At 38.2% G+C, this 13,172-nt stretch overlaps 1 protein-coding gene across 8 annotated transcripts in view; it reads right to left on the bottom strand.

Annotated features, from left to right (window-relative positions):
• The window catches only part of NBEAL1 (neurobeachin like 1), a 192,880-nt gene extending 181,558 nt beyond the window's left edge, over positions 1-11,322 (bottom strand). For 2 of the 8 annotated variants that reach the window (XM_047720846.1, XM_047720853.1), the window contains exons 1-2: positions 11,074-11,321; positions 9,974-10,242 (exon numbers count right to left, since the gene is read on the bottom strand). In XM_047720846.1, the coding sequence (XP_047576802.1) occupies positions 9,974-10,024 (51 nt within the window). In that variant the 5' untranslated portion in view covers positions 10,025-10,242; positions 11,074-11,321. Of the gene's footprint in view, positions 1-9,973; positions 10,243-11,064 lie in introns of all 8 variants that reach the window. The other 6 variants (XM_047720851.1, XM_047720847.1, XM_047720848.1 and 3 more) reach the window with 6 other exon arrangements.
• Positions 11,323-13,172: the final 1,850 nt, after the last annotated feature.

Raw genomic sequence — 13,172 nt, 5'->3', positions numbered from 1 at the left:
CATCCCCCCAGCGCCATTGCTGGCCCATGCACACACATTGTACTAAAAAAAAAAAGTTAAAAAAAAACAGTATAGTACATATTAAATATATTTAAGAGCAGAGCTCCCTGTTTTCCTTATTGAAAAAGAAATAAGGTGACTTCCATTCTTTTTGGTAAAAGCTGAGGAAATGAGGAGGAAATGAGTGTTGCTAACTCTTGTCTGAATTCTGACAACATCAAAGGAACTGATTTACAGTTATGACAGATGCCAGTCATTTCAGATAGCTACCACATCTTAGTAGATTTTGAATGACCAGAATAAAATTTTCTGAAAAAATAAATACCATTTTCATAAAATAAATCAAAAGTTTATCAAAACCTCTAAGTATAAACAGAAAAAGCAAGTTAGGTAGGTCAAACACTTAAATTCATATACTACAGGGCAATAAACTTTGATCTATTAGCATTATATTTTACCTATTTTAAAATGAAGGACTACTGAGAATTAAGTGCAGTGCCTGATTCCAAATGTACCTACTTATAATTCATAATGATTCTAATAAAGGAGAATATTTAAAATGGCAACCACTAACTACCAAAGATTAAAGTAAGTTATGATTTTTTCATAACTTTTTCAACTTTAGTATTTTTCTGGAACTTAGGAATTAGTCTAATTATCCATATCTTAACAAGTACACACATAAAACTATTCTAAGTAGTTTTATAATATATTGTAAAAGTAGCAAACCTGCATTAGAAGTATCAATAGTATACCTAAGAAAAAAATGAATAAAGTAAAACATCTATCATTTACCTACCATAAATCTGATCCATGAGTTAGAGGAACTATACATTACAGGTCTTAGTCCCAACGCCTGAAGCTAACCTAACAGGAAACCCCAGCATTTTCCCCGCTAAAGTGAAGGGGAAGACAAATATACCTTTTATTTCAAATACTACAGAACATCATGCTGGAGTTATTAGACAACGTAGTTTCTAAGACAAGAGAAAATAAGTGAAGGCAGAAGAATTAGAAAGTGGACTTCCCATTTTTCCATAGGGGACTTTCTGTACGCAGGAAGCCAGATGAGTTGTTCAGTCATAAGAAAGTATGGTCTCCAGTGCCCTCCTCAGATGTACCAATAGAACATCTAAGAATATGGAGCCAAAAGCAATAAAGAACAGTGGCCTGTGCAACTATACCCAAGAACAGAACCATGGGAACATTCCTTCTCTGAAAGTAGAGACCAGGACACATTTGCCCAGTTTTCAGAATTGCTGTGGACCAAAGCCTCCTATATGCCTCCCATTCTTTCTGTTGTTTCAAGAGTCTTTATTGTGGCATTCCTATTTCAGTTACCACAGTATGTTGGGTTGATCGGGGCCAGATACCAACAGTATCTTTTGAGGTCACGGGTCTCAGTATCAATAAAAACCACAACTAGACCTAATACATATTACAAGATCTTGGGTTTCAACTAATTCCATGATTGAATGAGACTTCTGAAATTCTTAAAATGGAGATGAAGTGGATTTTATATATGGGAAAGATATGAATAACTGTAACCAAGAAATCAGAAGGTGGTAGACTAGATTCTTGATCCCAAATTTCACCCCCTTGTAATAAACCTGCCAAGTAATTTTGCAATAGGGAAAGGAAGCTATAGAAAAGGTAAGGTAGCAACAACGTGTCAATACTGATCAAGGTTTCCCAAAACATGTCCAAGAACCCTGGGAATTATTAGAAATATTTCTGGTTCCATAAGTTTCATATAAAAGTTTGTGAAGTTTGTATTTACATTTCTATTAATTTCAAATTAATTTAAGTATATTAAAGTGGACTACCTTGTAACTAGTACTCAATTTCAGTGGTCACATTTGCACTGCTACCAACGAACATCAGTCACTCTGCAATTTGCAGAGCTACATTTTTCAAATTACAGATGGATTCTTGGCAATCTGAAATTTTTCAGATATTCTAGAGTAGTGCCATGCAAAGTGTGGTATAGACAGCAATAAAGGTCCCTTGGCCAGAGAAGTATAAAAATCAAAATTAACATTTTCAAACCTTAAAAGGAGCAGTTTGGGAGTAATTTTAAGCCTGCTACTTTTAATTTAAAAATTAATGAAGTGGGGATTTATATTTTTAACATTTTTTCCCACTTGTTTTAGAATTACTTGGCTAAAGCCAATAATAATCTCTTTTTTAAAAAGTATTTATTTGAGAGAGAGAAAGAGAGAGAAGGCATGGGGAGGTAGGTAGAGGGAGAGGAAGGGAAGCAGACTCCCCGCTAAGCACAGAGCCCCCACGTGGGGTTCAGTCTCACAACACTGAGATCACTACCTGAGCCAAGAGTCTGTGCCACCCAGGCACCCCAACAATAATCTCTTAACTATCCATTCCAATATATGTTCCATAATGCTTTTCTTTATTGCCATACTGAATTTGACAGTATTGACTAGTCCCTTCTTTATAAAAGCCCTCTACTTGACGCAACTACTCACTCCTGGTTCTCCTCCTTTATAAACCCTTTACAAACCCTTCTTCTATCCTCTTCTTAAATGATAATGTTCCCCAGGGCTCCCTATGACCTTCTTCTCTTCTTACTTCCATATAACTCTTCAGTAATTGCCAATAAACCTGAATCTCCCAAGAAAAAAACTGAGAATTATTTTAGCCTATTATTTTTCACTCATGCTCCTGTCTACACAATTAAGTGCTATCAATTCTACTTTCTACCAGGGAAGTTCAAATTCTGATACTCAAAAATATATATATATATATTCATGCATCTTAACAACTCTTTCAAGTGGTGCATGAGCTCAAGTCAAACCACAAGGGTAATATTCCTTTCCTAAAGGCTACTTCCATGTTTGTTGATATAAAATATTCATTTCTTGCTTTCACATCTAACCCTAAAACAAACAGGTAACCACTACTACTGAGCTGCTAGCAATTTTTTTTGTTTTGCTTCAAGTCAAACTTTACTTTCCTTATATACAAAGTCATTATTAAGCCACAAAAGATTAAGAGCCATTTTCTATATTACATATACCAGAGACTTATTAAATATAGGTTAAATTATAAAGGCTGATGTATACTGAGGCATTTTACTAAAAGCTTCACTTTGGATTATAATTATAATTCTCTCTTTGGAAGAGTTTATGTTCATCCCTTTTTTTCCAAATCTACATTTAAAAAAGAGGTACTTGCCTTTTTATTTGACTAAAACAACTCTAAATTCTATTTTCTTTATGAAGCAAAACTTTTATTCTGAAAAGGAAGTTTACTCTGAGCTCATTGCAAAACTATCTATTTCAGTCATATTCCAGATTTAGCAGGACAAAGGGCAACAGCAGGAAATGGAGCATCACCAAGGTCCAAAACAAACTTGTTTAGAGAAAAAAAAAAAAAAATCTCATATTAGGATAATTAAGCACTATGTTTGAAAGAAAAATAAAAACAGATTAGAAATTAAGACACTGAAGAGGGGCACCTGGTAGCTCAGTGGGTTAGAGCCTCTGCCTTCAGCTCAGGTCATGATCCCATGAGATGGAGCCCTGCATCAGGCTCTCTGCTCAGCGGGGAGCCTGCTTCCTCCTCTCTCTCTGCCTGCCTCTCTGCCTACGTGTGATCTCTGTCTGTCAAATAAATAAATAAAATCTTAAAAAAAAATTAAGACTGATGAGCACTGCTTCATCACTAGATAAAAAGATTTGAATATTATTCTGTAATATTAAATAAAGGCAAAATGGAAGTAATGATACACTCACTCTCCAGCTCATACATGTATTTCAAAACTAACAAAGATAACATTTTATATTTCATAGCCTTACAGTGCATTTAATATAATCAATTCACCTTTTCTCAACAACTCTGAGATGCAAAAATAGTTATTCCTTTCCATTTCACAGATGAGAAAACTGTTAACATGAAGAAATTATGTAACCTCTTGTCAGGTCCTTCCTTAAGCTCAGAAGCAAAACTGGGACTAAATCTTGGCTAATTCTGTAGCTTCCCAAAACTTTTTAGTGTAAAATGAGTATCCAAAAAAAAAAAAAAAAAAAAAGCAAATGACCAAAATGAACCATAAATTTTCAACCCACATTGCCACATTTCAAATGTCATGATGCTTTTGAGTCACCTTGTATCTTTTTAGTGAGTTCATGCATTTGATACTTTCCACTACACAGAACAAAAAATAACTTAATCTTATCTAAGAATTTGAGAAGTTCAGTTTCTCTTTTGCATATTCTGGGGATCAACTATAGCACTCCCAAAAGGCTAAATGTGGAACAGAAATATATCCTAATGCCTATCCAAGGGGAGTTGAGAGAAGGATTTTATGATACATGTATGTCTTGCTACTTATAATATATGAATTCCAAAAAGCTGTAGGATAACATAGAGATGAAAACTCAGCATTCTCTCTCTTACCATAAGCACATTATGTAAAAAAAAGTCAAAGGAGGGCACCTGGGTGGCTCAGTGGGTTAAGCCGCTGCCTTCGGCTCAGGTCATGATCTCAGGCTCCTGAGATCGAGGCCCGCATCGGGCTCTCTGCTCAGCAGGGAGCCTGCTTCCCTCTCTCTCTCTCTCTCTCTCTGCCTGCCTCTCTGTCTACTTGTGATCTCTCTCTGTCAAATAAATAAATAAAATCTTAAAAAAAAAAAAAAAGTCAAAGGATACAGGGAATAACATGGTGCCTACGACATATAATATGCACTAAAATGTAAATCAATTTGTCTTTAAAACTTAAGAAAAATATGCTCAGACAAGAAAGAGTTAAGTACTAAACTAAAATACAGATACATGATTAAACCTGTTCAAATTAATGTTTAACTTATAAGAGCTATATGAAATGCACTGTTAATGAAATCCTTGATCCTGGATGTGTATGACCATTTGGAGGTAAGAAAAGTTCAGACTACATAATCTAGTGAAATTATCTGTAGAACGTAGGAATGCTGGGTGTTCAGAAATCATCCTTCCTATATTATGTAATAATAACTACATGACATTAATAAATAAGCCACTAAGAAGATGCATGTTTCTAACAATGCAATTAATTTCTGCTCCTAGAAGGAGAAAGTGAAAAATCAGACCTCAAAAGTTTGGTTAGAGAAACAAATAGGCAAGGGGCGCCTGGGTGGCTCAGTAGGTTAAGCCTCTGCCTTCAGCTCAGGTCATGATATCAGGGTCCTAGGATCAAGCCCCACATCAGGCTCTCTGCTCAGCAGGGAGCCTGCTTCCCCCCACCCCCGCCTGTCTCTCTGCCTACTTGTGATCTCTCTCTGTCAAATCAATAAATAAAATCTTAAAAAAAAAAAAAGAAAAAAAGAAAGAAAAAAGAAAAACAAATAGCCAAGTTTTTTACCCCAAATTTTTTTTAAGGTTTTTATTTATTTATTTATTTGACAGACAGATCACAAGTAGGCAGAGAGGCAGGCAGAGAGAGAGGAGGAAGCAGGCTCCCTGCTGAGCAGAGAACCCCATGCGGGACTCGATCCCAGGACCCTGAGATCATGACCTGAGCCGAAGGCAGAGGTTTTAACCCACTAAGCCACCCAGGCACCCTACCCCAATTTTTTAAATATCAAGTTTAATATGTGGGAAGCCACCTGCTAAAAACTGAAACCAGAAATTTAATTGTACTTGAAAGCCTTTAATCACTAGCATTTAAGCTTACAACCAAACCCAGACTAATAGAAAACATATTTATATATTCTCTTTTCTTTTGCCTACCTAAACAGTATGACCCAAGGACTATTTCTGATATTACCCTATTTAAACACCTACTAAAATTTTATAATTCTAAGTGGTAACTTTTAAAACATTACACAAAAACCCTAGGACAGTATCTTAATATTGATCTATAACTAATGCACTGTGGAATACCTATGCTGGTTAGCACTGTGGCAAATACGGAGGATGTCCTAACCTTACCACTCAGAGCAGATTTTCAAAAATTTTCAAAGTCATCTTCTTTATCGGCCATGTATACGATGTTTGGTATGTATAGCACACCAACTAGGGCAGCAAAATGGTAGACAATATTTAAATTTTAATCATTAAAGATGAACTTGTGGGGCACCTGGGTCAGTTAAGAGCCTGTTTTCCGCTCAGGTCAGGATCCTGGGATGAACCCCACGCTGTGCTCCCTGCTCAACTGGGAGCCTGCTTCTCCCTCTCCCTCTGCCTGCCACTCTCCCTGTTTGTGCTCTCTCCCACTCGCTCTCTTTCAAATAAATAAATAAAATCTTAAAAAAAAAAAAAGATCAACTTGATACTTAAGAAAGATAAGTGTTCACCTTGGGGGGATGCTAAGAAATCCAGTCATTAAAACAAAGAGAAAGAATCAAATATTTATTCTGCTTGCTTTCCCTTCAAGGAACTGTCAAACAGCTGACAAGGGAACGCTTATCTATGTATGTTCTGCCAATAAAGAAATGATAGAATTGTAATATCACAGTTTTGCAAATTCCTAATGAAATAATCAATACATGTAGGTAAAACTCACTGATAGCGGAGACACTTATAAATTATTCTAGGCTTCCCCCACCAAATAGAATGTGAATCAGCCAAGTCTCTAGATCTGCTAGTTTGCAGACACCAAGAGAGAAAAACAATTAAAATCAAGGATGTAACCAGCAAAATCCAGACTGAGGAAAACGCTAAAGTCAAAAGCTGGTTTTGTCAACAAATAAATAGAAGGAACAAAAAGTATGGTGAGGGAGAAATATTTAACAGACATGTTAAAATATTTAACAGACATTTTCAACAAATATGATGTGTATACTTTAAATACTGAATCAGGGGCGCCTGGGTGGCTCAGTGGGTTAAGCCGCTGCCTTCGGCTCAGGTCATGATCCCAGGTCCTGGGTTCGAGCCCCGCATAGGGCTTTCTGCTCACCAGGGAGTCTGCTTCCTCCTCTCTCTCTGCCTGCCTCTCTGCCTACTTGTGATTTCTCTCTGTCAAATAAATAAATAAAATCTTTAAAAATAATAATAATAAATAAATAAATAAATAAATACTGAATCAAACAAACAGCAGGAAAATAAATTTATGATACTACAGAAAAGTTTGAATACTGACCAAGTATTTGATGATTCAAAGAATTATCGTATTCTGATTGTTTTTAAGAAGAGTTCTTGTTTTATAGATATACTTTTAAATACTTATTAGATAAGATTATGTTGTCTAGAATTTAAAACAATGCAGGAGTAGTAGATTATTGATGAAAACATTACTGAACATGAATCGAAACAGGATGATAGATACAAAAGTGTTCACTATATTATCTTCTTTATTTATGTCCACTTGAAATTTTCCATAAGGAAAAGCTTAAAAAAGATGAACTTAAAAAGGTCTATATGACAACCCACAAGCGTAAGGACAAAATACGCCTCACTCCGAGGTCAAAACAAATGAAAACCTTAAGGGTGAGTTAAACAAGCATTTTCCCTATACACACACACACTCTTAAATGAAATATGAGAAAATGAGACCAAAGAGGTAAGTCTTGCTCAAGGTCACAAAATAAAATAGGAGCAGAACCAAAACTTGACTTCTCAATTACAAGCCCACAAAGAAGTCCAAGTTGGAGCTAAGGTAAAAGATCTGTGCAATCCTGAAGAAGACTGATGGCCCATCAAAGGTGTTAAAAACGGTATTTAAAGTTAGGTGAAAAAAAAAAAAGGCAGGTGTTTTGAAAGACAAAATGCTAGAATGAGAACAATAAGCCTAGGGTATAGGGACCTGGGCATTTGGTAATCATCCTCAACAGGGGAGCAGAAGTGTTAAATCTAGGATATATATTTGGAAACTATTTGAATTCAAGGTGTTGGTAGAAAACAATGTTACCTAGCTTACAATCTTATACTTAAACTGATGAAACATTAAATCATTATTTTAATAACAATTTTTGAAAATCGTTGAAAAAATCTTAAATCTTATTACTTGCACAACTGTTTTAAATCTTAAACATAAAAATGGATTTATAAAAAAAAAGGGGGGAGTGACTTATCTTCCTGTCCAAAAATAGGCTTTAAAATTTGACCATGAAGGGTCTTCGTTATCTACTCAGACATCTTCATAAAAAGAGTGAAGATTCATATTTATATTAAGTTATCAAGAATAAAACTCTGGGTATGCCAACAAACTATTTTATTTTTAAGATTTTATTTTTAAGTAATCTCTACACCCAATGTGGGGCTCAAACTCACAACCCCGAGATCATGAGTTGCACACTCTACCAACTGAACCAGCCAGGTGCCCCATACCAACTTTTCAATAAGCACAATGACAAAACAAGAACTCCACCCACAAGCAACATAACTAATGAACAAGACAATGTAATGCCATTTACCTTTTATCATCCTAAAAATGTAAAACCTACTAAGTTTAATGTATTTTTAAATAAATCATTTTTAGACCACCAGACATTCACACTAAAATGCATTTTAATTTTTGGCTGACATGTGTTAGTGACTATTTTCAAAAGTGGTGAATTAAATTCCTTTTTTATTAGAAGAGTGGTCTATTTTTAAAAAGACATTTCTGGCATTAAATTACACAAGACTAAAAAGCTATTTTAAAAATCCATATCAAACATTTCAAAGTGAATGTCCTTCAGTAATTTTGAGAACTACCAAACCAGGAAGTCAAAGAAAATTCCAGTGTGATCTCTAAAATTTAGTATTAGAGATAACTGAGATCGTTTGTTAAAGAATAACTTGTTCTTTAAAAAGCTGAATAAAAAAGGAGCCCAGAGGGATAATGCAGAAACAGAAGCTGAGACTTGAGAACTTCACCAGACTTAAAGTAACTCAAGTAGTAAATTAGAGATGTTTCTCTAATCCTCGCCAATATCTTCAAACTACTAATGTAGCTCCTCTCTTGAAAAACATGTTTTTAAGTAGTATCTTTCTCCCCCAACAACCCCAAATCAAAGCTAAGGTGTAAAAATTCACATAAAGACAAACACAAAAATTTCCTTTTAAATGGGAAAATAGGGGTGCCTGGGTGGCTCAGTGGGTTAAAGCCTCTGCCTTCAGCTCAGGTCATAATCCCAGCGGGGAGCCTGCTTACTCCTCTCTCTCTGCCTGCCTCTCTGTCTACTTGTGATCTCTGTCTGTCAAATAAATAAATAAAATCTTTTAAAAAATGCAAAAATAAAATATATTAAGGAGTCATAATGGATAAAAGCATGGACCTGGCTCAGGTGGTTCTGCTTCTCATAGCCTGTTTAACCTCTGCGTCAATTTTCATATCAGCAAAAGGGGATAATTACAAAACCCATCTCACAGGATTTTTGTGTGGCTCAAATGAGACAAAACTCAGAAGGTCCTATCATCGCAGTAAACTTATAGTAACCACCTCAAACCAATAACCATTTTTACATAAGCAATATCCTTTTTTAAGCTAATTAAAAGGTTAATTATAGGAAAAATGCTGAATGCTCTTCTCATAAAAATCTCTCTATCCCACCTCCAATTTGTGGGAGAAAAAGAAAAACACATAAACAAATATTTTATTTTTCTCCTAAGGTCATAATATCACATATAATTTGGGGATCACTTAAGAAAAATATCAAAACCAGGGGTGCCTGGGTGGCTCAGTGGGTTAAAGCCTCTGCCTTCGGCTCAGGTCATGATCTCAGGGTTCTGGGATTGAGCCCCGCATAGGGCTCTCTGCTCAGCAGGGAGCCTGCTTCTCCCCCTCTCTCTCTGCCTGCCTCTCTGCCTATTTGTGATCTCTCTCTCTGTTAAAGAAAGAAAGATCAAAACCATACCTACAGGATTTAAAAATTTGTCAGTATTGTGTATGTGTTCAAACCTGGAAAGGTGGAAAACAGAAAACTCCATGTTTTTAAATTTGGCCTCACCACTGTGAATAAAAATATGCTACTCCATTAAATAAAATAAAGCCAGTCACAAAATTTTATAACAAAGTATTTTAAAACTTAGAAATAAAAAGGAAAGCAATTACCTTTGTACAATAAAGCATCCAAAGTTCAAAGAGCCTCTCTCTGGATGCCATTCTGACTTTCACTCGGCACTTTAATTTTTCCTCCAAAAAAATTTGTGTTCAAGACCACAGCATGTTCATTTTATTCTCCAAATTTTTCAGCAAAGCTCAAAGCAGCAGGGAAAACAAAAAGAAGTGAAACAAATGGACTGTCTTCTGGCCAATAAAATTCAGTTCAAGGAGTTACTCCAACTTATCTTCATCAGTGGTAGCTGGGCGATTAAATAAATCTGCGAAAGAGAAAAATACGCAAAGGTTTGCTAGAAACAAAGACCATATTTTTAAAAATGTGATTTTTAAAAGATTTAAAAGATTTTAAAGATTTATCAGAACTATAGATGATTTTACTTCAGTTCCCGCAACCAACCAGCTAAGCTTTTCTAGTTGAGTTCACAGAAAGTAGTGCTTCAGGAAAACATCACAGCCAACACAATATTTCACACCAACATCAAGTCAGAATTCCCTAGGGCAAATCCTGAAAGATGAGTACTCATAACCAAAAATGCATCCTGTTGCCACTCGTTTATTTTCTATAAACATAAAGCCACACTCAGTAGTGCTGTATTTCAAAGACAAAGAATCCCTTAGAATTTTCTAGTCCGCTTCTCAAAACTTGTTGGGAATGTTTGTCGTTCAGTCGCAGGGCAGGGCGTGGGGAGGAGGGTGAAGAATTCCTGGTTTGTTTATTTTAACAGTATCGGAGAGTGAAAGTTGCCCAGCCCACCTGGCCTCACAACCTCTCCATCCGGGAAGAAGAAAGGAGCAGCACAGACCCTCCCAGGGTTTTCAGGGATCTTTAAATTGCCTCCCCGCATCCCAGACAACCACAACAGAGGCAAACCTAAGGTGTGCCAAGCTGCGAGGAGAAGCTCTGGAAATGGGGCGACGCGAGCTCGGCATCCTCCGACCCGCTATCCACGCCCGGCCGACCGCACTGGGACACACCCGGGTCCCCCTCGCCCCCTCACAGCCGCCCCAGACTCTACAGCGCACCCCGGGCCCTCCCACATCTGCCACACAGCCGCTTCGTCCCCAAGACCCGCTCCCCTCACGGCGCTCACATGGGGGGCTGCGCCAAGGCCGCCAGGCCGACGTCTAACTTACTTCCCTCGCCCCCTTCCCCAGCCGAAGCCCCGTGTCACCTCGCAGCAGGACAGGCGGGCGGGAGAGGGAGGCGGGGCGGGGACCGAGCGAGGAGGGGAGCGAAGGCCCGGACGAGCCAAGGGCGGGACCGTCCTCTCGGCTAATCACTCCGGCCTCTGAGGATTTATCCGGCCCCGGGGCAGGATCTGTTCATTGGCCGCACAGGCTGGAAGGGGGCGGGTGACTTGAAGACCCGCCCCAGCATTCCTGCGCAGTCGCAGTCGACCGTGCTCCCGAAGATTCGGGGACTGGCGCCAGCTGGGGCGTTCCAGCGAGTCGTACCCAGGCTGGACGTGGAGGCTGACCGACGTGCTGACGTTCTCGCCCCGCCACGACAGGGGACGGTAGCGTTCGGCTGACGGCGTCATTTCCGGGATTCATCCGGGGGCGGAGAATCCTGGAGGGCTAACTGAAGGGGATTTCGTCTTGATTTTGTGTAGAAAGGGGTTTGGTCTTGGGCGCGTATACTAATGTGAAAACAAAACAAAAACAAAAGTCCTTTTCCCCTATTCGCGTTTGTGCTTTTTACTTTCCACGTTGCGAAATGTCCGATCCGAAGGGGTTATTTTGACAATACTAAAGGCTTCAAAGGGTTTTTGCTTTTTCTTGAAAACAAAAAGCAAAGGCTGCATTTCCTAGATACAGACAACTTTCAGGAGATATTAGTCTAAATGGAATGGGAAGACAGATTAATCACCTCTGGTATACCTAAACGTTGTAAAAACTTTGTATTATGAAAAATGTCAACCATATACAAAAGTAAACGAGTATAAGGAAACTCCACATACCATCACCCATCTTCAAAGATTACCAACTAATGTCCTATCTTGTTTCATCTATACCAAAATTTGGCAAACTGTAAACAGTAATATTTTAGGTTTTGCGGACTGTCTTGCTTGGTACGTATTTAAAAATAAAAGAATATTTAGTGACATTTGAAAATTAGGTGAAATTCAAGTATTAGTGTTGGAAAGTTGGTTGGAACACAGCCATGCCCATTCCTTTACTTTTTATTTACCACCACCACTACCACTCTGAGGTGAGTTACCACTAAATCTTTTCGAGGTTATTATAACAGCCCCTGCCTCTGCACTCTCTTCACCCACGGATCTCCCAACACAGTAAGCAAAGTGACCTTTTAACCTAGAAATAAGATGTCACCCCTCTCCTAAAAACTCTCCAGTGGTTTCCCATCCCACTTAAAACAGTGAACAAGGACCTGAGTTTTCCTTCCACACTCAGCTCTCTAACTTCTCCCGACTATACTGGCCTTCCCTTATTTCAGTCCAGACCAATGGCTTCCTTGCTGCTCCTAAAATTCACAAAGCTACTCCACAGTGATTTTACATAAGCTGTCCCTCTCCTTGGAATGCTCCTTCCCCAAATGTCCACACACAATCTTCACGTCTCTGCTGAAGAATCACCTTTTCCGTTAGGATAGTCTGAATGTTTGTGTCCTTCCAAAATTCTTATATTGACATCCTAACACCCCAAATAATGGTATTAGGAGGTAGGGCCTTTGAAAGTAGAGCCTGAGGGAGGAGTCCTTATGAATGGGATTAGTTTCTTATGAAATCAATTTCAGAGAGCTTCCCTAGCCCTTCTCACTACGTGAGAATACAAGATGTCTGGGATCTGGAAGATGGCATTCACATAATCACCCTATCTTGGACTTCCAGCCTATAGAGCTTTAAAAAAAAATTGTTTGTAATCTACCCAGTCTGTGGCAGTTGTTATACCAGCCCAAACACTGTAAGACATCAGTAAAGCATCCCTCATCCTTTTCTTTGGAAAATAGCATCCCTTTTTCTTCCTTACTCTATTTTTCACTGTAACACCTAACAGCTGACATACAATTTCTTTGTCTATTATGAATTTCCCCCAGCAAAACGTAAGCACTATTAAAACAGGGACTTGGGTGCCTGGGTGGCTCAGTGGGTTACAGCCTCTGCCTTTGGCTGGGGTCTTGATCACAGGGTCCTAGGATCAAGCCACTCATCAGGCTCTTTGCTCGGCG

Source organism: Lutra lutra, chromosome 3 (assembly GCF_902655055.1).
Source record: "Lutra lutra chromosome 3, mLutLut1.2, whole genome shotgun sequence".
Classification (NCBI taxonomy): Eukaryota; Metazoa; Chordata; class Mammalia; order Carnivora; family Mustelidae; genus Lutra; species Lutra lutra.
Note: the sequence above shows the minus strand (reverse complement) of the source record. Positions and strands in the feature narration are given on the sequence as shown.